Raw genomic sequence first — 24539 nt, forward strand, 5'->3', positions numbered from 1 at the left:
TCCCGACTGACCGGTAGCTGTCTGGCGTTGCAAGCTTCCACAGGGCTATCGCCACTCGCTTCTCAACTGTGAGGGCTGCTCTCATCTTGGTATCCTGGCGTTTCAGGGCAGGGGAAAGCAAGTCACAAAATTCCATGAAAGTGGCCTTACGCATGCGAAAGTTTCGCAGCCACTGGGAATCGTCCCACACCTGCAGCACGATGCGGTCCCACCAGTCTGTGCTTGTTTCCCGGGCCCAGAATCGGCGTTCCACGGCATGAACCTGCCCCAGTGACACCATGATTTCCACATTGCTGGGGCCTGTGCCATGTGAGAGGTCTATGTCCATGTCAATTTCCTCATCACTCTCTTCGCCGCGCTGCAATCGCCTCCTCGGCTGGTCCGGGTTTTGCCTTGGCATGTCCTGGCTCTGCATATACTCCAGGACAATGCGCGTGGTGTTTATAGTGCTCATAATTGCCGCGGTGATCTGAGCGGGCTCCATGATCCCAGTGCTAGCTATGGCGCCTGGTCTGAAAAAAGGTGCGAAACTAGTATCTGACGGACCAGGGGAAGGAGGGAGGGTGGGCCGAGTGACGACATGGCGTACAGGTACAGGGAATTAAAATCAACAAAGGTGGCTGTGCATCAGGGAGAAACACAAACAACTGTCACACAGAATGGTCCCCCCAAAGATTAAACTGAAAACCCTGGGCTTAGCGGGCCGTTGATTTCACAGAGGAAGGGGAAGCAAATGAATATAGAACAAATCTATTATTTACATCTTAAGCTGGCAGCCGACGGTGCAGCATGAGTGATAGCCTCTGCAGTACGATGACAACGGATATCAGTCGTAATATACCATCGTCTACCAAAAGGCAAGGGGCTGCTGCTGTGTAGCAATGCAGCCCCACGTCTGCCAGCACCCAGAGGACATATGGTGACGGTGAGCTGAGCTGAGCGGGCTCCATGCTTGCCGTGGTATGTTGTCTGCACAGGTAACCCAGGTAAAAAGGCGCGAATCTATTGTCTGCCGTTGCTGTGACGGAGGGGGAGGGGCCTGACGACATGTACCCAGAACCTCCCGCGACACTGTTTTGCATCGTCCGGGCATTGGGATCTCAACCCAGAATTCCAAAAAAAGGCACGAAACTAGTATCTGACGGACTAGGGGAAGGAGGGAGGGTGGGCCAAGTGACGACATGGCGTACAAGTACAGGGAATTAAAACAAGAACGGTGGCTGTGCATCAGGGAGAAACACAAACAACTGTCACACAGAATGGTCCCCCCAAAGATTAAACTGAAAACCCTGGGTTTAGCAGGCCGTTGATTTGACGGAGGGAGGGGGAAGCAAATGAATACAGAGCAAATCTATTTTTTACATCTTAAGACGACGGTGCAGCGTGACTGATAGCCCTCGGCATCTTTCTGGGTGCTTGGCAGCAAATACTGGGCGCTTGGCAGTTAGTGTATTACGATGGCCTTCAGGCCTATTGCACAATCTGCTGCTCAGGGAAGACTCTGCTAATGTGCGATGATCCAACTTGTAATAGGACGGTTACCAGTCGTAATACACCATCTCCTACCAAAAGGCAAGGGGCTGGTGCAATGCAGCCCCACGGCTGCCAGCACCCAGATCACCGATGAAGGCTACCAGTCTACTGCACCGTCTACCACCAAAAGGCAGTTAGCTGCTGCTGCTGTGTAGCAATGCAGTCCCACGTCTGCCGGCACCCAGAGGACATATGGTGACGGTGAGCTCAGCTGAGCTGAGCGGGCTCCATGCTTGCCGTAGTATGTTGTCTGCACAGGTAACCCAGGTAAAAAGGCACGAATCTATTGTCTGCTGTTGCTGTGACGGAGGGGGAGGGGCCTGACGACATGTACCCAGAACCTCCCGCGACACTGTTTTGCATCATCCGGGCATTGGGATCTCAACCCAGAATTCCAATGGGCGGCGGAGACTGCGGGAACTGTGGGATAGCTGTGGGATAGCTACCCATAGTGCAATGCTCCGGAAGTCGACGCTAGCCTCGTACTGTGGACGCGGTCCGCCGACTAGAGCACTTAGAGCATTTTATGTGGGGACACACACAATCGGCTGTATACAACCGATTTCTATAAAACCGGCTTCTATAAATTCGAACTAATTTCGTAGTGTAGACATACCCTTAGTTAAATCCAAAGCTGACTGCAAAATGTTACAAAGGGATCTCACAAAACTGGGTGTCTGGCAAATGAAAATTCAATGCTGATAAATGCAAATTAATGCACATGGTAAAATATAATCCTAACGATACATACAAAATGATGGGGTCTAAATTAGCTGTTACCCATTGTAGTGGGGTGGTTACCAGCTCCTGCCCTGAGAGGTTTAAAAAGTGGCCTTGGAGGGCTTGAAAGCTGTAGCTCTAAAAGCTGGGCTAATTGGGGAAATGGCTGCAGCTGGGCCACACCCTAATCAGGCCACAGCTGGCCTGTATAAAAAGGCCAGAGAAGCCAGAAGCAAACAGTCTCCCTCTACCTGTAGAGGGAGAAGGATCTGGCTGCAGGGAGTTAGACACAGGGTACCTGAGTGGAGCAGGGCTGGGGAAAGGCAGGGGAGCTCCTGCCTGGAAAGCCCCAGGCTGTGGCCTAGTATAAGGCCAAGAGGTACTGGGAGTTGCAGGGGGCAGCCCAAGGGGTAGGCAAAGGCAGCAGTTCCAAACCTCTTTGACTATGATGAGTGGCTGATACTGCAGTCTGCCCTAGTGAATGGGGCTAGATGGAGACTGGACAGTAGCCAAAACTGAGGCAAAGTGGGGATAGTGGGTTGGGGGTTCCCCAGGGAGGGGAGACCCAGATTGGTGGGGTACTGCCAGGGGGCAGCACCCCAGTTAAAGGGGCACTGGGATCCAGGGAGGGACATGGGGGCAGAGGACAGGTGGATCACTGGCCTGCAAAGGGCGCTCCTGGCTGGAAAAAGAGCTAATTCCCAGAAGTCACCAGCAGGAGGTGTCGCAGGGGTGAGTCCGCACATCTACACCCAACAAGAAAGAGATCTTAGAGTCATCGTGGGTAGTTCCCTGAAAACATTGTGCAGCGGCAGTCAAAAAAGTGAACAAAATGTTGAGAATCATTAAGAAAGAGAGAGTTAATAAGACAGAAAATATCATATTGCCGCTATATAAATCCATGGTATGCACACATCTTGAATACTACCTGCAGATGTGGTCACCCCATCACAAAAAAAGATGTAATGGAATTGGAAAAGGTACGGAGAAGGGCAACAGAAATGATTAAGGGTATGGAACAGAGAAGAGAAATTAAAAAGATTGGGCCTTTTCAGCTTGGAAAAGAGATGACTAAAAGGGGATATGATAGAGGGCTACAAAATCGTGAATCATATGGAAAAATTGAATAAGGAAATGTTATTTACTCCTTCCCATAACACAAGAGCTATGGGTCACCCGATGAAATTGATAGGCAGCAGATTTAAAACAAACAAAAAATGTATTTCTTCACAGTTAACCTGTGGAACTCATACACACCCAGCCCCCTGCCCTCCCTGACTCCTGCTCCTGACAACCCCACTTGCACCCCTCGCACCAAATGGGAGCTGCCCCAGGTAAGCACTCCACACCCCAACCTCCTGCCCAGCCCAGAGCCCCCTCCTGCACCCTAACTCCCTCCCAGACCCTGCACCCCCAGCCCTGAACCCCCTCCTGGACCCTAAGTCCTGGCCAGACCCCGCACCCTTACATTTTTTTTATAAAGCGCTCTTCTCCAAAGCACTTTACAATAGTTAGCTAATGGTACAAACAATATTTGGAAAGATCAATAAGTGGTTGCCGAGACCCCCAGCGATTTTCAAGTGGCCTGTGGAAAAAGAAGTTAGACTACAAAAACAATCAAGGTACCGCACTTTATTTTCACTTACTTCCTATTACTTATAAGAGGAGGAAGAAGAAAAAAAAATGAAAAACGGGGGTGGTGGTGGGAGATAAGCGAGAATGTTCTTTTTCTTGGCTGGGTCCCAAGGGGGGACCCCAAAAATGAAGCTGAGCACAGGGCCCCACTGGGGCTGACCTAGGGTGACCAGATGTCCTGATTTTATAGGAACAGTCCCGATATTTGGGGCTTTTTCTTATATGGGCTCCTATTACCCCCCCACCCTCTGTCCCAATTTTTCACACTTGCTTTCTGATCACCCTAGGCTGACCCCCCTCCCCCCCCGAGCTCCGCATGCTGCTGCCAGGACAGAGGCTGACCCCTCCCTCGCCCCAGCTCCCCGCACCACTGCCAGGAGCTGGGCTGACACCCTCCTCACACTGCTGCCAGGGGCTGGGCTGCCCCTAAACCCCCCCCCCCAGCTCCATTCTGGCTGAGGCTGGGGCTGCCCCCCCAAGCTCTGCTGCCTGACACCTCGCATCGCCACCCCCCCACACACGTTCCTCCATGCACTGCTAGGGGGGCGCAGTAAACTGGACATTTGTTCATTTGCTCTTGCCAATTGATCAGTTGGCAAGAGCAAACGGGATAAATGACCGTTTTTGTCAAAAAACTCAGGATGGCCGGACAGAGCTTAAAAAAGGAACTGTTCTGGCAAAACAAGGACCTATGGTCACCCCATCTCCAGGCAAGAGGGTCCTGACCCTGGCCTGGCTAATCGCGCCACTCCCGAGACACTGGAGTGATTCCCCGCCCTGGCACTGGACTGTCCCCAGCCACACTGCCAGCTCAGCCTGGCAGACGCCGTCACCTTCCAGCAGGGCTGGTGAGTGTGGCCAGGGGGCAGGGTGTGAGGGAATGGGTCTCTGGAGGTGTGTGTGTGGGGGGCTGCTGGCCAGTGGGGGGACTCTTGGGGGGAAGTGTGGGAGGTCTGTGTGTTGGGATGCTGGGCAGTGGGGGGTCTGAGTGGGTGCTGTGTAGCTGTGGTGGTGAGATGTGGGGAAGTGCATTGGGCAGTAGTGGTGCGGCTGTGTGTGTGGGGGGGTGCTGGGCAGGGGTGGTGGCGTGCAGGCCACTGTGCATTTGTGGTGGAGGGTCTGTGTGTGGGGATGCTGGGCATAGCAGTTCCAGGGGACGCTGGGCATAGGGAGTCAGGGGCTGTGTGGCACAGCATGGGCCCACCCCTAAGGGGAAGGGGCATGCTGGCAGCACAGGGCTGGGTGGGACATGCTGGCAGCACTGGGCTGGGCGGGCCAGTGTGCCTCTGGCAACTGCCGGTTTGTACATTGCCCTTGTACTGGGCTGGGTGGAGCGGGGCCGGCCCCACCATGCTATTCCTCATTGCCCCTGGCTGGCCCCTTGCTCTGGGGACCGACCTCCCCACGCCATGCTCCTTTGCCCCCATGGGGGCCCACAAATATGTTTGGTGCTAGGCCCACAAAAGGTTAATCCAGCCCTGTGTGATGGAACCTCCAGAAATACATCCAACCACAACTGGCAACCCTAAGAGGTTTCCTGCTGCTTGTGCGTGCAAACTCTCCTTTAGCCACAGGGTGAGCAGACGTCCTGATAGTATCAGTAGAGCCATGTTTGCGGATCAGATGTGGATACAAATTATGTATCCTTGCAGGGCTGTAATTATCGGGACCCACTCGATATTAGGGGCTTTGCAACTATATCCACCCCGACCCCTGCAAAAAAAAGTGTCCTGATTTTTCACACCTGCTCCTGGGTCACGCTAGCTGTACTTAGGGTGCAGCAGTTTCTGGTACTGTCCTGCGACCAGGGCAAAGAGTGCTAGGAAAGGCTTTCGTCTAAGGCTAGGTCTACACTACCCGCCTTAATCGGCGGGTAGAAATCGACCTCTCGGGGATCGTTTTATCGCGTCCCAACGGGACGCGACAATCGATCCCCAAATCGACGCTCTTACTCCACTAGCGGAGGTGGGAGTAAGCGCCGCCGACAGGAAGCCGCAGAGGTCGATTTTGCCGCCGTCCTCACAGCGGGGTAAGTTGGCTGCGATACGTTGAATTCAGCTACGTTATTCACGTAGCTGAATTTGCGTATCTTAAATCGACTCCCCCCTGTAACGTAGATGTAGCCTAACACTGAACCAGGGGCTTCGCCGCTTTGGTACAGTAAGAGGAGCAGCATTAATCCCACAGCGGCTCTCTCTGCCTCCCTGTAAGACTTCTGTCTAGTTCCCCCACAGCCCCCCTACTGCTACACTTTTAAAAAGCGTCTTGGTTCTTGTGCCCAGTTTCTTCCTCGGGAAGGTGTGTGTGTGTGTGTGTGCGGGGGGGGGGGGGGGGGGTTGGATTTCATCAGCTGTTACCACCAGAGGGCTCTGGATGTGGCGCAGGGAGGGGAAGCTGTTCTCGGCCTCTCTTTCTGCTCATTGTATCCGGGGGTTGCACTTCCCAGGTCGCACGGTGGCTGCAGCATCCATAGTGAGCCGGGAGCCCAGGTTGTGCCGCTGCTGCTCCTCAGCGGGGTCTGTGGGGGGACAGACCTGCACTAACCCCCTTCTGTGCCCAGCCGGGGGGACTTTCTCCGGTGGCTGCAACCAGCCCCTGGGGCAGCCCCGGGCTCTGCCGATACCAGCCCCTGAGCCGGAGCCTGCAGGTGAGGGGAGAGACCCGGGGGAAAGGCTGGGGCCGGGCAGGAAAGTGACTCTGCACCAACGGCCCCTCCTCGCCCCAGCTCCGCTCCCGGGGGGCGGGGGTCTGCGAGTCCCGAAGCTGGCTCGGTTCCTGCAGGCGCTCAGGGGGGCAGAGCCGGGCGGGGGGAAGGGGTGTCAGGGAGGGCCAGGGACCGAGTCTCCCAGCTCGAGGGGAGGGAGCAGGAGGGAGGCTGGGGCAGCAGGAGCAATCAATGGGGAGGGAGGTTCCCGGCTCCCAGCCCTGCCCAGCCCCATTTCCTGCAGCCCCCCGGGGCAGATTGACTTTCCTGGGGGGAAGGGGAGGAGCAGGGAGAGGAAAAGCCAGTTCCTGCCTCTGCCTGGTCCCTGCACTGCTGGGGGGATGCGCTGCCCTGGGGACAGTGTCAGGGGGGATCCCCCAGAGCGGCTCCTTTGGTTCTGCGCTTCGCTAAGAGGCTCTGTGCCAGGGAGGGGGGGTACCAATGTCTGGGTGGGTTTAGTCTCGGTGGGAGGGGCTGGGTCTGCCCAGGAATAAAGTTACCCAGGGTTTTCCCAGCATCACAGAGTCTAGTGCGTCTGTCTGCGGGGAAAGGACCTGGGGGAACCGGGCTGCAAAATGGACCAAAGTCCTTCCTGGAACCTACTCCATCTCCCTTCCCTCCCCCCCCATGCTTCATGGAGGTGTGCCGGATCCGAATTTGCATCCAGCTGAGCTGAACAAAGCTGAACTGCAGCCAATGGGGGAATTCACATTTGAAGCTGCTATTTGGAGCCAGCCCTCTGCCTCACTGGAGTCAGCTCTATAGGGCAGCCCTTGCCTCTTACCAGCCTCCTCTTTCACCTACAATTACAGCTGCCTGCCTCCAGAGCTTCCCTTTGCTGCATCCCGAGCGCCACCCTCAGCCTTGCCATACGCCCTAGCAGGGCTGGCTCTGGCTTTTTTGCCGCCCCAGGCAAAAAAGCCACCGGCCGCCGCTGCCCCCCCCCCACAGTGCGGCAGGGAAGGGCGGCCGGAGGCCGGGTGGGGTGTGTGTGGGGGGGAAGGCGGCCGGAGCCCTGGGAGGAGGGCGGAGTGCCTGGTCGGGGCTCCGCTCTCCCCAGCGGCCAGAGCGCCGGGGGGAGGGCGGCGAGCCCTGGTCGGGGCTCTGCTCTCCCCGGCGGCGAGCCTGGGCTGGGGCTCCGCTCTCCCCGGCGGCCAGAGTGCCGGGGGGAGGGCGGCGAGGCCCGGTCGGGGCTCCGCTCTCCCCGGTGGCCGGAGCCAGAGCACCGCGCCGCCCACCTCTAGGTGCCGCCCCAAGCACAAGCTTGGTGGGCTGGTGCCTGGAGCCGACCCTGCGCCCTAGTGCCTTAGCTGCTGTACTCAGTGTCACAGATCTACAGGACCAGTGCTATGCCCCAGCTTTTCAACAGTCCCTTGTAGGAACCCTTCAGTGACCAGACCCCCAAGGGGTCCCACTCATCCTTCAGAGTCTCACTTCCTCCCAGGCTGAGCTTCTGAGCTCCAGCCTCCCTGCTGCACACCCGAGTGCAGATGAGCCAAGCTCCTGGGCAGAGACCTGTTGTAGAATCATAGAAGATTAGGGTTGGAAGAGACCTCAGGAGATCATCTAGTCCAACCCCCTGCTCAAAGCAGGACCAACACCAACTAAATCATCCCAGCCAGGGCTTTGTCTCTGCCCACTTCCTAGGGCCCAGCGCACCTCAGTGAGGATTTGCAGTGACACCCAAGCAGTATTTTCAAACCAGAGCAGGGTTGGTTAGTCCCCTGAACACAGCCCTGGAAGTCCTGAAGTTAGCACGGAGAAGCAACGGTAGCTTCTCCCAGAACACCCTGCTCCATGCCCTGCTGGTCAACTCCCAGTCCTGCTGCGAGGCTCGGTCCAACTCTTTTCTCTGTGTGGCTGGTTGCGAGGTGTCGATGTGCAGCCCATTGGGGTTTTCCATTGTCTTCTCGTGTTTTCCATTGTGATGGGTCGGCCTTTTAATGACCCATGCAGTCCATGACGACTCTCACTAACACCCGAGTCTTAGTCCTGCCCTGAGAGCAAACTTCATCCCCTCCCCGCCGCTGAGAAGTGATGCAAAGTACAGAGAGAAACTGAGCTATGAAAATCTCACAGAACGTTCCCACTTCATCGCTGTCAGTCTGTGCATGCCTTTCCCTTTCGCTCCATCCCAGTGTAGCAGCTGGGCCCGATTCGCCCCTGGGGTGGGGGAAACACAACGCAAAGGCGCAGACCAGGGGACATGGACAAGGCAGCGGTTTGGCAGAGGAATGAATGTGGTCATGCTGCTGCGCCACTGTGCGGTAGGGATCGCCCCTAGCAGAGGGGAGCTGTGACTGAGCTGAGGGGGTTGTGGCTGGGGCAGCAGGTTCTGATTCAAGGGGGTCTCTGACTGTTTCAGGAGCTGGTGACCTTTGAGGAGGCGGCTGTGTATTCCACCGAGGGGCACGTCTCACCGCAGGGCCCCCTGCAGGTTCGCCATGCAGGAGAACTACGAGAACGTGATCTCGCTGGGTAAGGATCCTGCCCATGATGCTTTCCAGGAGGCATGGGAAGCGCCCAGCTCGGCTTCTGCTCAGGGCCCTTCCCTGGTCCCTTGGTCAGCCCCATGGTCTCCAGAACCTGTGTAGGGGAGGTGGTTCCCTCCGCATGTCCTCCCACAGCAGCGGTGCTGGGCTTTGCATGCCCGGGGCCTTCCATGGGGCAGCAGAGCTGCATTTCCAGGTTCATTTTTATAAACATCTTCCCAGAACAAGCTGCCTCTTCAGAGAGGACCTGAGCCCAGAGGAGACAGGCTGGGATTGAGGGAACCTGGATTATTTTCTGGGCCCTGCTGTGGGACCCTGGGCACATCCTGATCCTTCTCTGTGACTCTGTTTCCTCTCCCATCCTTCGTCTTCTCTAATTAGAGGATCCACTCTTCAGGGCAGGGACTGTGTCTCAACGTGTGTCTGTCTAGGCAGCATCCTGCACGATGCGGTCCTGATTGCGGCTGGGGGATCAACGTTGTACTAGAACACACTAACAATCAATAGGCTAGTAGTGGCTTATTATTTGTTCTCTGCCTTAGCTGTTGTTTCATCTCTGGGGTATAAATCCCTGATTCTCTTATAGGGGGCACAGTACCGCAGACGCCTGGCCTTCCCAGTGGATAAGCCATGACCACACACCCAATACACAGCTTGTGCAAATCAGCATAATCCATTCAAGTCAATGAGGCAACACTGATTTACACCAGTTGGGGATCTGGCCCCATTGACTCAATGGAGCTACGGCCCATTGACCCCAGCTGGGGTCTGGCCCAATTGACTCCAGCGGAGCTTTGCTTGAGTGACACCAGCTGGGAATCTGGCCCCATTGACTCCAGTGGAGCTCTGGCCCATTAATCCCTGCTGGGGTGCTGGCCCACAAGGTGTAAGAGCAGCACTTTAGCCTTAATGTTGAAACCCGGAGACATAAAGTGAGGCTTCTAAATCCATGTGGACTCTAAACACACCTGTCTGGATTTGGGGACGGGCAAGAGAAAGAGAAGTGAGTGACAATAAGGCTGCCCATTTAGGACCCGAGATAGGGATTTAGGAGCCTGGCGTTAGGCTCCCAAGAAGGAAAGAGCATGTAATTGCATGTACTAAAGCAGACTAACGTCCGTAGCAGCAAACAGGCAGCCAGCGTGAAGAGCGTCAACAGACTCAGGCCCTTCGCCAAACACAGTGCAGCCACAGTCCGTAGGGTGACAACCAAAGAACGGTGCATTTTGTGCAGATGTCGGCAGATAAGAACGTCTGATCATCTCGTGAGCCTGGCTCACCTCTCACCCACCCTGGGGTACCTGGATTGGAGTCACTTGGTGTCATAGAATCATAGAGCCATATGGTCACAAGGGACCACAAGGGTCATCCAGTCTAACCTCTTGCCAAGGTGTAGGATTTGTTGTATCTAAACCATCCAAGACAGATGGCTATCCAGCCTCCTTTTGAAAACTTCCAGTGAAGGAGCTTCCACAACCTCCCCAGGCAGTCTGTGCCATTGTCCTACTGTTCTTACAGTGAGGAAGTTTGTCCAGAGATTTAATGTAAATCTGCTTTGCTGCAGTTTGAACCCATTGTGGGGAGGGATAGCTCAGTGGTTTGAGCATTGGTCTGCTAAACCCAGGGTTGTGAGTTCAATTCTTGAGGGGGCCACTTAGGGATCTGGGGCAAAAATCTGTCTGGTGGTTGGTCCTGCTTTGAGCAGGGGGTTGGACTAGATGACCTCTTGAGGTCCTTTCCAACCCTGATATTCTATGATTCATTGTCTCTTGTCCTGCCCTCCGTGGCAAGAGAGAACAACTTTTCCTGCAGCCTTTCAAGTATTTGAAGCCTGCTAGCATCTCCCCCTACTCTATGACCGCTATCATGTCACAGCATCACACAGTCTGGTCTATTCCCCAGCCTCTCACCAGTCCCCTGGGAGTGACCCCATTAGTGGGCCGGGCCTCAAGGACCAGCACAGCTCCACCGGGTCCTCCAAGACTCCCAGACTGGAGCATTGGCACGAGTGCTCCCTGTCTCTCTCCGGGGCTCCTGGCAGTGAATCCAGCCCAGCCAGATTCCTGCAGGAGGCCTGTACAGCAACCCTTCAGGATGCAATACTCAGTGAATATTGGCAGCGACACAGGCAGCCTTTGCAAAGCAAGGTACCAATTTATTAATCCCCTGGCTACAGAATGTGGAAATCCTTAGGGCAGCACAAATTGCTGTGTCCATGCTAGCCAAAGCAGTGCTATGATGGGCCAGCCAAGCTGTGATGGACCCCATCCCTGGCTCCTTCTCCTGTCCTCCCAAAAAGCCGCCTCCTTCCAGTCACCTGACACCATGTTCTCCAGCTCTGTTGGACTGGGTTTTCCTGCTGTTCATTGTTCAGTGGTTGGGGCATCTCTTTGTCTTGCTGGATCCTCTGATTTGGGTCGGTTTTAGCCCGTTCTTTAATGACAATACGCATTTCCCCCCCAGACCGGGTGGTGACACGCACATGCCTCCTGTGCTGTTCCAGGAGCAGCATTAACCCTTTGGCACCCATTGGGGAGCGATGCAATGTACAGAGAGACACTGAGGCATGCTGAGGCTTCATAAAAATATTACAGAAAATTCCCACTGGGCTTCATTCCTCTCTTGCTCACCCTGGGGTATATCAGGAGTAAGCCACTGACGCAGGATACTCCTCAGGTGTAAATCAGCATCAGGCCTTTGACTTCAATGGAGCTGTTTTAAGTCACACCAGCTGGGGATCTGGCCTCTTGAAGTTGCATTTGTGTAGTCCCAGAGAGCAGCCTGGAGCTCTCCGACCTGCATAGGAGCAGCATGACACTTGTGAAGAGGCCGAAATGTAGGTCAAGACAAAAGGGCAGCTGCTCAGACTCAGCCTTCTAGCCAGATTCCAGATCCAGCTGCTTTTCATTAAACCTTCGTTCTCAACAGGGGCTGAGAGCCAGGGGCCTCCTGGAAGACTGTGGCTTTCTGTGACCTTACCCTGGATACCAACAGCCCTTTCTCAAGCTGCAGATTTTAACCTCTCCATGTTTGGCAGCTGTAGTTTTATGCAGGTGTGAGCCGGCGGAGGTGTTTATTTCAAATCCTACCCAAGGCTTTTTATACTCACATCATTATTTTTTCTGCTACAGAGGCATAATCAGGGCCCCGTTGCGCCGGGCGCTGCACAGACACACAGTGACCGAGGTCAGGGCCCTGTCACACCGGGCACTGCACAGACACACAGTGACCGAGGTCAGGGCCCTGTCACACCGGGCACTGCACAGACACACAGTGACTGAGGCCAGGGCCCTGTTGTGCCGGGCACTGCAAAGACACACTGACTGAAGTCAGGGCCCCGTCGTGCTGGGTGCTGCACAGACAGCTAATAAGAGGTAGTCCCTCCCTGAAGAGCTAAATAGACAAGAATTATTATCAAATGGGGAAACTGAGGCACCAAGCGGTAAGGCAATTTATAGAAGGTGTCAGAGGCAGAGCTGGGAATGAAACCTTGCTCTCCTGAATCGCAGGCAAATGCCTTTAAACATAAGGCTGGCCTACCTCTTCTTGTCTGCCTTATAAAATCATTCACTTTCTTTCAACCTTAACAAAAAATCATGGGGCTATTCAGTCAGAAGGGGAAGTGGCTAGGAACTGGGTGGTATCCCTTTAGAGTCACAGAGTTTAAGGCCAGATGGGACTGCCTGACACCTGCACACTCAACCCAGCAACCGAGGTGAGACTAAAGTCAATAAGACCATTGGTTATTTTTGACAGTAATTTCCAAGGATGGATTTCGTTGCTGTGCTGTCCAAGCAGCCCAGTTCCACTCCCATGATGTTATCTAGATAAGGTAATTAAGAGACCCCTTCTTCCCCACCTGTGCCAGGGAAAGAGGGAGGTGCTGACAGCTTCAGAGGCATATCTCTCCCAGCTGCCTCGCTTACTAGCCTTCAATTTTCACTCCCCCTCCTCTTCATGGCTGCAAGAAGGACTCCAGCTCCGGTTCCCAGTCTCCTGTGCTGTAATCCAATTCACTGTCCTTTGCAGTGAAAACTAGAGAGCAAGAGGCAGCTGCCGACAGGTCCCGGCAGGGGAGGGAAACAGAAAACAGTATCCGGCTGCAGCCAGATGCTGAACTCTGTGCTGTCTTGGAGAAAATACCATATTCACAGTCACGAAATGAAGGAGTCCATCTGGCCCTGATCCAAATGAGTGAAGTAGCTGAGAGCTCATTTGCTTTGGGCTCTCCACAATCATAAGGAACTCAATACTTATTTTTATCTAAATGAACACTAAGATTCTGAACCACAATTCTGTGTCAAGGTGTGATTAAAAACTACATCCAGATGAAGTTTGGTTGATAATAGTACATACCAGTAATTGAGCGCAAGGTACATTACAAGGATGTTATCCCAAAAACCAAACATTATAATTCCAGGAGGTTCAGTTAAGGTTAAACTTAAAAAGAAATCAGCACACACAATGAGGTACGTATATGCACAGCTAAGTCACCCAAACAACCTTAACTCTGCCCTCTAGCAACACCATGAAATAGCCACATGTGTGTGATTAATCCAGTTTCATGTTTGTGGGTCATCGCTTTATCCATTTAAAGGGATATCACCCAATTCCTGTACCCTACGGAACGAGGGATAAGTAAAGGCAGCTAGGGAATGAAGGCCATCTCAGAGGTGGTCATATGTCCTAGCAAACCGATTAATATGTTGAGCTGTGAGTCCAGATCTGAGGCTGTTTGTTTTGGGAATGATGTTAGCCTGCCATTAAATTTTAGTATTTGGAGATAGGAGATAACACCCCTCACCTCTTTAAAATCACCAGGTTAAAATTCAGCCCCTAAATCCTTGTTCAAGCACCTAAGTAAGGCCAGGTGTTTAAGCATGTGCGTGGTTCTCAGGACGTGAGTAGTCCCATTGGAATCCTACTCATGCGCTTAAAGTTGGCACCTACTTAAGTGCCTTGCTGACCTGGGTCCTAAAAGCTAGAGCCGGTTTCTTCAGCTGCTCCGAGGACTCTTAGGTCTGGGATGGTCCACTGCCATCACACACCGCGGGGAGGGCCGTTGGCTATTTTGACAGCCGGTGGCGGGGGGGGGAATGGACCATTTGGGTTAACCACTCAGGAGCCAAATTAAATAAGGAAAAGGGTATTGTCGCATCCAAGGTGCCCGTGCTGCATAGCTCTGGGCATGGCTACTCCACCTGATCCAATGACTGTTCAGCATTGCAGAGGATGTTGTACGAGAGCCACCAAGCGACCAGAGAGAGCAGGGAATATTGATGTCACTCAATACCGCACACTTTTCAACAGGGTTCTCAAAGCACTTGCCAAAGGAGGTCACTATTTTTATCCCCCTTTAACAACTGGGGAAAGTGAGGCACGGAACAAAGCAGTGACTTGCTCAAGGTCAGTCAGCCAGTCGGCCGGAGTTGTGCATAGAACCCTGGTCTCCTGAGTCCCAGTCCAGTGGACTATCCATTAGGCAGCCGCACTGCTTATTACAGTCACTAGGAGCAGCTGTCCTGGGCTGCATGATAAAACCAGGGCTAATGGATGTGATCAGCCTGTAACCAGCCCATTCATCCTAGACTCACAGATTCCAGGGCCAGAAGGGAGCCTCTTGATTTTCCTGCTTCTAGAAAAAGGGCGCTACATCAGCTTCCTCTATTAGCATGGCTGGTAGGAAGCCATGGAGGAATCCAAGTAGCTGGGCTAAGTTCTTCAGACTCTCATATTTTCTAGAAGTCTGTTCCTGCATCAGTGGGGATTTTTCCATCGCATTCAGAGAGCACAGGATTAAACTTAGATCCTGTCATGCTGAGCTCCCTACTCAGCTTTCTAGAGCTCCCTCTATGTAGCTGATAACCGAAGTGAAGAGGGTCACTTGATCATGGTTTATCAATACCGATCTGAGGAGATTTCTGATAGCAGATTGGCTCCTTGATCTAGCAAACAAAGGCAGGCAGAGATCCAGCAGCTGGAAACTGAGGCTAGATATGTCCGAATGGAAAATAAGGGGCATGTTTTCAACAGAGAGGGGAATTAACCATTGGAACAGTAACATAGGGCTGGGGTGAAGTCTTAGAATCATTGAATATCAGGGTTGGAAGGGACCTCAGGAGGTCATCTAGTCCAACCCCCTGCTCAAAGCAGGACCAATTCCCAACTAAATCATGAAAATCTGTAGGAGAGCAGGGAACTGAATATGGGTCTTCAGAGTCCCAGGCGAACAGCCTGCGTGCTGGACCATCAACAGACAGCCAAGCTTCAAGTCTCTACTTCTTGGGCTCTGTGAATGAAGCTTGGCTGTCTGTTGATGGTCCAGCAGGCAGGGTGTTCGCCTGGGACTCTGAAGACCCATATTCAGTTCCCTGCTCTCCTACAGATTTTTTCCTAGGGACTTATTCTGTCTGTGCCTTAGTTTCCCATTTGTAACATGGGGATAATAGCATTGTGTTACCTCACAGGGGTGTTGTGAGGATGAGAGCAGCGAAGGCTGAGGGGTGCTCAGATGTTCTGATAATGGGGGCTGTGTAAGTACCTTAGTGCTCTTTCTAAAGAGTTGTTCTAGTTCAACCGCAAGATATGGGCTCTCTCAAGATATGAGAGGTTCTCTGGCCTGTGTGATATAGGAGGTCAGACTAGATGGCCATAAAGGTCTCATCTGGCCTGAAAATCTAATCTAACCACCCGTCTCTGTCTCCTTTATCTGTGTCATCTATTGATTTGGGTTTGGGTTTTTGCCCTTATATCTAAGCATTTCTGATGTCTGTTCTGTCCTTCTAATGCTAGTCCAATCCGTGTTTCCCTTAGCGGAGGAGATTGCGATAAGCTGGCCCCGGATAACCGCTTTTGCCGAGTCCCACAGGAGGAGAGGATTGGTATCCGGTAAGTTGTTCTGGGTTGGGTAGAAATATGCCTGTGCATTCTTCACACTACAGAAGTGCTCCTCAGGGTAAATCAAGGGGCGGTCCATGGAGAACACTCCTCATTCACACAGGGAATCAGTGTCAGCAACCCAAGTGCATTACTCCTAATTTATACACAGACCCCTCTAGGCTACCTTCACTTTCCCTCACATCAGAGCAGCATGCTGATAGCCTGGTTCCCTTTCAGGTATAGAGATGGAGTCAGAGCAGGGCCAGCTGGAGCCAGCCCAGGTGCAGAACTCAGCCACGGCTGGGCCCAGCGAAGGAGGGATGACCCCTGACTTGCGTCGGCAGCTGGGTCTCATCCTGCAGACCGCCGGCCGGAGCCAGGTGGAGAAGATGCTGCGGGAGCTGGTGAGGGAGCAGAGCCAGGAGGGCAAACGCAAGGCTCGCAAGAAAGCCACAAGGAGTGCCAAGGATGGAGGTCAGTGGCAGATGGGAGGGCAGGGGGCATTAATGGAGAGGAGGGAAAGAGGTGCCTGGGGCTTGGAGAGCAGCAAGATGCTGTGTGTGTGCATTTGTACCTGAGTGGTGTTATACTCTAGAGGCTGGGCCGACAGAGAAAATAAGAGACCTACTACTGCTACAGCTAGGGGGAGTTCCCCTTTAGCTCACATGGGCAAGGCCTGTGTTTGTGGAGCAGAACGATCTGGGTTCATGACCCTATTCCTCCAGCATTGAGGTGTGTAGTTATTAAATATTTAACCTGTAGCGAAGTCCCTGTTTTAAGGACAGATCCCCAGCTGGCATACCTCCCTTGACTGGATGTGAGCCTACACTGATTTATACCAGCAGAGGATCTGGCCAGACTTTTGTGTCTCTCTGCAAAATCTCCATACAAATAAAGTCAAATGAGCTTGAAAATTATTGGGTGAGTGGGGAAAATTTGAAGGCAATTGATCAAGGGATTTCTGAGATCCAGTGCTCTAAAATGAGCCCATGTGGCAAAAATTAAGCCATATCTAAACAGCAAAGTTGCACTAAATTGGTTTTTAAACTGGTTTAATTAAACCAATGTGAACCCCTATGCAGACACACTCTGGGCTTATGTGTAAATGGAGTTAATTTGGAATAGCTTTAAATTCATAGAGTGCAAGGCCAGAAGGGACTTGTCATGACTTGAAAGAGGACAGTCAGACCTAATGGTCAGAGCAAGCATCAGGCAGAGTCAGGAGGTCAGAGTCCGAGACAGGCCAGAGAGCAAACTGAGAGTCAGGTGTCAGGAGGCAGGCCTGGTCAGGTTACCAGGAGATCGGGGTCAGGCACCAGCCATTGAGTAGCGAAGTCAAGGACAAGTCAGGGTCAGAAACCGGAGTCTAGGGTCTATTGCAGGCATGGTCTGGAGCAGAGACAGACAGGCAGTCTGTGTTGTTGCTCAGACAGCTTCCCTTCATGGCTTCCTGGTTTAAGTACTGGTTATCAGCCAGCAAGGGAGTTGTGAGGGGCCCCCACTCCTGTCCTGCTCGGCGGTACGTACCGCTGAGCACAGCCTCACGCGGTCCTCCCATGGGAGCCCTGCCTAAGCCTCCTGTGGTGACACAGAGGTGTCAGTGGCCCAGAACCCCCTGGGCCCAGATTCCAACCCTTTACGGTGGTGCCGGCACAGGCATGTCTGGGTGAGCCTTGTGGATTTCTTCTATCACATCAGGGCTGTAGACATGGGAGGCAGGCTCCCAAATGCGTTCTTCGGGGCCATAGCCATTCCAGATAATTCATAGATTCATAGATTCTAGGACTGGAAGGGACCTCGAGAGGTCATCGAGTCCAGTCCCCTGCCCGCATGGCAGGACCAAATACTGTCTAGACCATCCCTGATAGACATTTATCTAACCTACTCTTAAATATCTCCAGAGATGGAGATTCCACAACCTCCCTAGGCAATTTATTCCAGTGTTTAACCACCCTGACAGTTAGGAACTTTTTCCTAATGTCCAATCTAGACCTCCCTTGCTGCAGTTTAAACCCATTGCTTCTTGTTCTATCCTTAGAGGCTAAGGTGAACAAGTTTTCTCCCTCCTCCTTATGACACCCTTTTAGATACCTGAAAACTGCTATCATGTCCCCTCTCAGTCTTCTCTTTTCCAAACTAAACAAACCCAATTCTTTCAGCCTTCCATCATAGGTCATGTTCTCAAGACCTTTAATCATTCTTGTTACTCTTCTCTGGACCCTTTCCAATTTCTCCACTTTTTTGAAATGCGGTGCCCAGAACTGGACACAATACTCCCGCTGAGGCCTAACCAGAGCAGAGTAGAGCGGAAGAATGACTTCTCGTGTCTTGCTCACAACACACCTGTCAATACATCCCAGAATCATGTTTGCTTTTTTTGCAACAGCATCACACTGTTGACTCATATTTAGCTTGTGGTCCACTATAACCCCTAGATCCCTTTCTGCCATACTCCTTCCTAGACAGTCTCTTCCCATTCTGTATGTGTGAAACTGATTTTTTTTTCCTAAGTGGAGCACTTTGCATTTGTCTTTGTTAAACTTCATCCTGTTTAACTCAGACCATTTCTCCAATTTGTCCAGATCATTTTGAATTATGACCCTGTCCTCCAAAGCAGTTGCAATCCCTCCCAGTTTGGTATCATCGGCAAACTTAATAAGCATACTTTCTATGCCAATATCTAAGTCACCTAATACAGGTGTCCATCAGGAATTGAGGAAGGCATGCACTTCGCATTCTTCATGACCCTGGATTTCAACTGGTGAAGGCAGTGGTGTGGTTCAAGCTCAGTGTAGGGCTTCAGAAGGGAGACATGGAAAACTGGGTGTATTTTGAGAGACTGGGGAAGCTGGAGTTTGAAGGTAACTGGGGTTAATTTGCTGGCATGTTGGGAAGGGTCCAAGGCGCTGGTAGTCCAATTTGCAAGTGGGTCGCCTGGTCTGGAGGTGTATGGTGGCAAGCCACACCTTCTGGCCTACCGTAAATACTGGAGCTTCTTGTCACTGATGGTCTGCATGCATCTTGTAGGCCGCCTTAGCCACTTCTAGGTGGTTCTTGAGCTCTTCCTGAATGAGTTGGATCTGTTGGACCCAGTTGGTGGTGACTGGGGTTGGGGAGGCTGCTGGTAACGCTGGATTGGAACCTGTAATTAGCGAAGAAGGGGCTCCAACCCGTGGAGGCATTGTCAGCATTGTTGTAAGAACACTCTGCATAAGGCGGGAGCATAGACCAGTTATCTCGACGATAATTTACAAAGCACCTCAAGTACTCCTCCAGTATTTTGTTCACCTGTTCAGTTTTTCCTTCTATTTGGGGGTGGTATGCAGTAGAGGTGGATATGCGGATGTCCAATAGCCTGAACATTTCACACCAGAAGCAAGAGGGGAACTGTGGGCATTGATTGGAAACTATGTGGCTCGGAGTCCGTGGAGCCAGACCATGTTGTGCAGTAGGAGTTGGGCCGTAGCCTCAGCAGAGGGCAGCTGGTTGCAGGAGATGAAGTGGGCCATTTTGTTCAGGCGGTCCACAACCATTAAGACTATGGTGTGCCATCTGACAGTGGGAACTCCACAATAAAACCTAGGCTGATGGCGGACCAAAGACTAGCTGGAGTCTCCAGGGGTACTAAGGCGCCGCGGGCTCTGATTCAGGGTATCTTGGTACGTGCACAGCACTCACAGGAGTCCACGTTTGCTTGGACCTCAGTCCACGTGCGGGGCTACCAGAAAAAATGGGCATGCGGAGGTCTTCCAGCGGCCAAAGTGAGCTGCCATTGGAGTGTCATGGCACAGCCATTACAGCTTCAGTCAGGGGCGTTTTGGGGACACATATATGTGCTTGTCGAAGTACATTATCTCATCCCACATGATGCGCCTTAGCCACAGGGGCATGGGCTGTGTCCCTTGGGCAAGCAGTCTTCTTTCGTTGAGGACTGGATGAGGGAGAGCAGGTCTTGCTGAATTGTGGCATTAGCAAAGTTACCGGGCTTGAGGAGGTAGGGAGGCTCAGAAGTCAGTTCTTCACTTCCCCAGTAGAATTCCCCCTTCTGTGACAGAGCATCGGCTTTCCCATTTTGCTTTCCTGGCAGTAGGTGATTGTAAATTCAAACCAAGAAAAGAACAAAGCCCAACTTAGCTGCCTCTGGTTGAACATTCGGGCGTTGGGAAGGTGCTCGAGGTTCTTATGGTCGGTGAAGACCTGTACTGGGTGCTGAGCTCCCTACAGGTGGTGATTCCATTCTTCAAATAAAGTTTTTTGGTAAGCAGCTGTTTGTCCATATTTCATCTCAGCGGGAGTAAATTTTTGGGAATAGATTGCACATCTGAGCAGAACTGACGGGGGCCTGAATTGCTGTGAGAGTGCCACCCCATGCACCACGTTGGATGCATCTGTTTCTACTACTGATGGATGAATTGGGTCAGGGTGTGCTGGGATTGGGGCCATGGTGAAGGCAGCCTTTAGCTGGTCAAAAGCGATCTTGGCTTTGAGCGACCAAGCAAATCACACAGCTTTGCGGAGGAGGAAAGTTAAGTGAGAAGAGACGTTAGTGATGAATCTCCTATAAAAATTTGCAAAGCCCAGGAAGCGCCGAAGTTCCCGGAGAGTTTGGGGTGCTGTCCAGTTGCAAATGGCTTCCACCTTCTGCGGATCCATTCTAATTCCCTCTGGGAAGATGATGCATCGCAAAAATCAGTTGGTGGTTTGGTTGAAGGTGCACTTTTCCAGTTTGGCATACAAACCATACTTCCATAGTCTCCCCAGGACATAGTGGCAGTTCTGCTCCAGGTTCTCAGGAAATACCAGTTTATGGATGAGGTAGGTAATCACATACTGGTCTAGGAGTTCCCTTAACACATCATTCACAAAATGCTGAAATATTGTAGGAGCACTGGTTAAGCCAAACTGCATCATCAGGTATTCAAAGTGCCCATATTGGGTACAAAAAGTGGCCTTCCATTCGGCTCCAGGTCTTATGTGCTCTAGATTGTATGCCCCCTCCCCCAAGGTCTAGTTTTGTGAAGATCCTGGTGATCCTCAGGCAGTCCAGTAATTCCAGAATAAGGGGCATGGGGTACTGGTTATGAATAGTCACTTGGTTAACTATACAATAGTCTACACAGAGGTGTAGTGACCCATCCTTCTTCACAAAGAGGGCTGGTGCCCCCACTGGAGAGGTGGATCTCCAAATGAAGCCGTTGGTGAGGTTTTCCTGGATTTACACACGTAGCGACTCCAGCTCTGGATCAGACATGGAGTATATCTGTCGGTAGGGCACCTTTACCCTGGCATGTAGGTCTATCAGGCAGTCAAAGTCTCTGTGTGGGGGTAGTGAGTCTGCATTTTTCTTTTCGAACACATCCAGGTAGTCGCAGTACTTGTCAGGGAGGCTGAGGTTCTGGCCTGTTGCCACTCACATCTGGGTAGACCCCGCCATCCAGTGTTCTGCTTATGAGAGTCTCCTCCCATCCTAAGGCCTAAGTATGGGTCATTTTGGGGTTGGTTGCATCATTGGAGACATGCTTTCTGACCATATTCGAAGGAGAAGCTAATGCTCCACCACCACCAGGAGATACATGGGTCATGCTGCTTCAACCAAGGAATGCCAAGAATTATCAGGAAGAATGGGGAGCAGATCACATCAAAGCATATTGTTGCTTGGTGCCCTTCCACTATGGATGGTCTCTTGAATCACTGGTCCCAACGATCAAGGTGACCCATCAGTCATCTCCACAAGGTCCGGTGTGGGTTTTGGCCGGACCTAGAGGGTTTTGGCTGCCTCAGCAGCTATGAAGTTGGCAGCAGCCCTGGAGTCTATCATCGCTAGCTATGGGGAGATCTACTGTGCCTGCCCCAAGACCGGCTACCTCAGTAGCAACTGGAAATACGGAGAGGCATCATGGTTCCCAGGTGGGGTTCTACTAGAGGGTGGGGGTGGTTCCGGATCATGGAGTTCATACACACACACTGGGCCTGGGCTGGTCCATTGCCCAAGTTATTCTCAGCTGGGCAGGAGGCAAGGGTGTGTCCTGGTCTCCCCTCCCCCACCCCAAGTAAAAACGGAGGGCAGGTGCGGGGTGTCGGGCCACCCCTCCTTTCATAGAATCATAGAATATCAGGGTTGGAAGGGACCTCAGGAGGTCATCTAGTCCGATTCCCTGCTCAAAGCAGAACCAATCCCCAACTAAATCATCCCAGACAGGGCTTTGTCAAGCCTGACCTTAAAAACCTCTTAGGAAGGAGATTCCACCACCTCCCTAGGTAACCCATTCCAGTGCTTCACCACCCTCCTAGTGAAAAAGTTTTTCCTAATATCCAACCTAAACCTCGCCCACTGCAACTTGTTCTGTCATCTGCTACCACTGAGAACAGCCTAGAGCCATCCTCTTTGGAACCCCCTTTCAGGTAGTTGAAAGCAACTATCAAATCCCCCCTCACTCTTCTCTTCTGCAGACTAAATAATCCCAGTTCCCTCAGCCTCTCCTCATAAGTCATGTGCTCCAGCCCCCTAATTATTTTTGTTGCCCTCCGCTGGACTCTTTCCAATTTTTCTACATCCTTCTTGTAGTGTGGGGCCCAAAACTGGACACAGTACTCCAGATGAGGCTCACCAATGCTGAATAGAGGGGAATGATCATGTCCCTCGATCTGCTGGCAATGCCCCTACTTATACAACCCAAAATGCCATTAGCCTTCTTGGCAACAAGGGCACACTGTTCACTCATATCCAGCTTCTCATCCACTGTAACTCCTAGGTCATTTACTGCAGAGCTGCTGCCTAGCCACTTGGTCCCTAGTCTGTAACAGTGCATAGGATTCTTCCATCCTAAGTGCAGGACTCTGCACTTGTCCTTGTTGAACTTCATCAGATTTCTTTTGGTCCAATCCTCTAATTTGTCTAGGTCCCTCTGTATTCTGTCCCTTTCCTCCTTTTGTTCTCACAGCCAAGAGCCAATGCGCAGGGCGAGGTCAATAAAGATGCCTAGGTGGGTCAGTTTTCGACATGAGCTAGTTAGTCTTTGACCCCATCATTGAGTCCCCAGTGGAACTGGTAAAGTTGGGCTGCCTCCTTCCATTCAACATCAACCATGAGCTGTCAGAAATGGGAGGTGTAGGAGGTGGCTGGCTCTTGCCCCTGACAAAGCTTCTGGAGGGCAGACTCTGCTGTGCGGATGCAATGCCAGTCATCAAAGAGGGTCACAAAGGCTTGCAGGAAGGCATCCCAGTCGGAGAGTGCAGGGCCGTTCCGCACCAACAGCGGGGAAGCCCAATGGAGCACTTTGCCAGAGAGCAGGCTGATGACTAGCTTCACCTTAGTCTGGTCTGTGGGTACGCTCGGGGGCGGAACAAGAAAAGCAGCCTGCATTGGTCCAGAAAATCCCAGAATTTCTGAAGATCCCCATCGAACCGTTCGGGCAGTGGCGCCGTGGGGCCTGATTCAGGCGATGGGTGGCTTGTTCGGGCACAGAGTGTCACTGCTTCTCCCTGTGAGTGTGCTAGCTGCTCACCTAGGGTCTGTGCATTGAGGGCATGCTGCACAGCGTGGGTCTGTAGCGCAAGGTCCTCCGCCTGCAGAGAGGTGACTTGTTCTTGCAGGTCCCAGGCCATCGGGGGGGGAGCGGCTGATTGGAGGGTGGCCAGCCCCTTTCATCATCTCTGGAGGGGTTGGATGGATGTTGGGGAGAGGCAAAAATGGTCTGAGCATACTGTCATGACAGGGATGAGGGCAGTCAGGCCTAGTGGACAGAGCAGTAGTCAAGCCATGTCAGTTACTGGAAGGTCTGAGTCTGAGACGTGCCACAGAGAGAACCAAGGGTCAGGTGTCAGGAGGCAGACAGGGCCAGGTTACCAGGAGATCGGGCATCAGCCATCCAGTAGCAAAGTTGAGGACAAACCAGAGTCAGAAGCCGCAGTCTCGGGACTATTGCAGGCAGGGTCTGGAGCAGAGACAGGCAGGTAGTCTGTGCTATTGCTCAGTCAGCTCCCCTGCATGGCTTCCCGGTTTAAGTATTGGTATCAGCCAGTCAGGGAGCTGCGAGGGGCCACCGCTCCCTTCCTGCTGGGCAGTACGTCCTGCTGAGCCCAGCCTCACAGAGTCCTCCTATGGGATCCCAGCCTAAGCCTCCCATGGCAATGCGGAGACATCAGTGTCCCAGAGTCTCCATGGTTCTTGTTCCAGCCCTGCAGATTATAACAGGATCATCTAGTCTGACTTCTTGGATAACACAGGCCAAAGAACTGCCCCCAAACAGTTCCTCGAGTAGAGCTTTTAGAAAAACACCCAGTCTTGATTTTAAAATGGTCAGTGATGGAGAATTTGCCACGACCCCTGGGTAAGTAGTTCCAATGGTTAATTACCCTCACTGTTAAAAATTTACGCCTGATTCCCAGTCTGAGTTTCTCTAGCTTCATCTTCCAGCCATTGGATCATGTTCTGCCTTTCTCTGCTAGATTGAAGAGCCCATTATCAAATATTTGTTCCCCATGTTGGTACGCCACATCTTACCTTAATCCAAATTAACTTTCAGTGGTAGACAAGCCCTTATTTTGGATTGAGAGGGGCTCATTTTGGTTTAATT

The 24539-nt window shown here is 52.4% G+C and overlaps 1 protein-coding gene across 1 annotated transcript in view; it reads left to right on the plus strand.

Moving 5' to 3' along the window:
- The first annotated feature begins 6364 nt into the window (after positions 1–6364).
- Positions 6365–24539, plus strand: part of LOC128848248 (zinc finger protein 420-like) — a 34433-nt gene continuing 16258 nt past the window's right edge. Inside the window, exons 1-4 of the mRNA XM_054048122.1 lie at positions 6365–6535; positions 8958–9070; positions 15898–15972; positions 16201–16437. Coding sequence (XP_053904097.1) covers positions 9037–9070; positions 15898–15972; positions 16201–16437 — 346 coding nt within the window. The 5' untranslated portion in view covers positions 6365–6535; positions 8958–9036. The remainder of the gene's footprint in view (positions 6536–8957; positions 9071–15897; positions 15973–16200; positions 16438–24539) is intronic.

The sequence above is a fragment of the Malaclemys terrapin genome, chromosome 13 (assembly GCF_027887155.1).
Source record: "Malaclemys terrapin pileata isolate rMalTer1 chromosome 13, rMalTer1.hap1, whole genome shotgun sequence".
NCBI lineage: Eukaryota > Metazoa > Chordata > Testudines > Emydidae > Malaclemys > Malaclemys terrapin.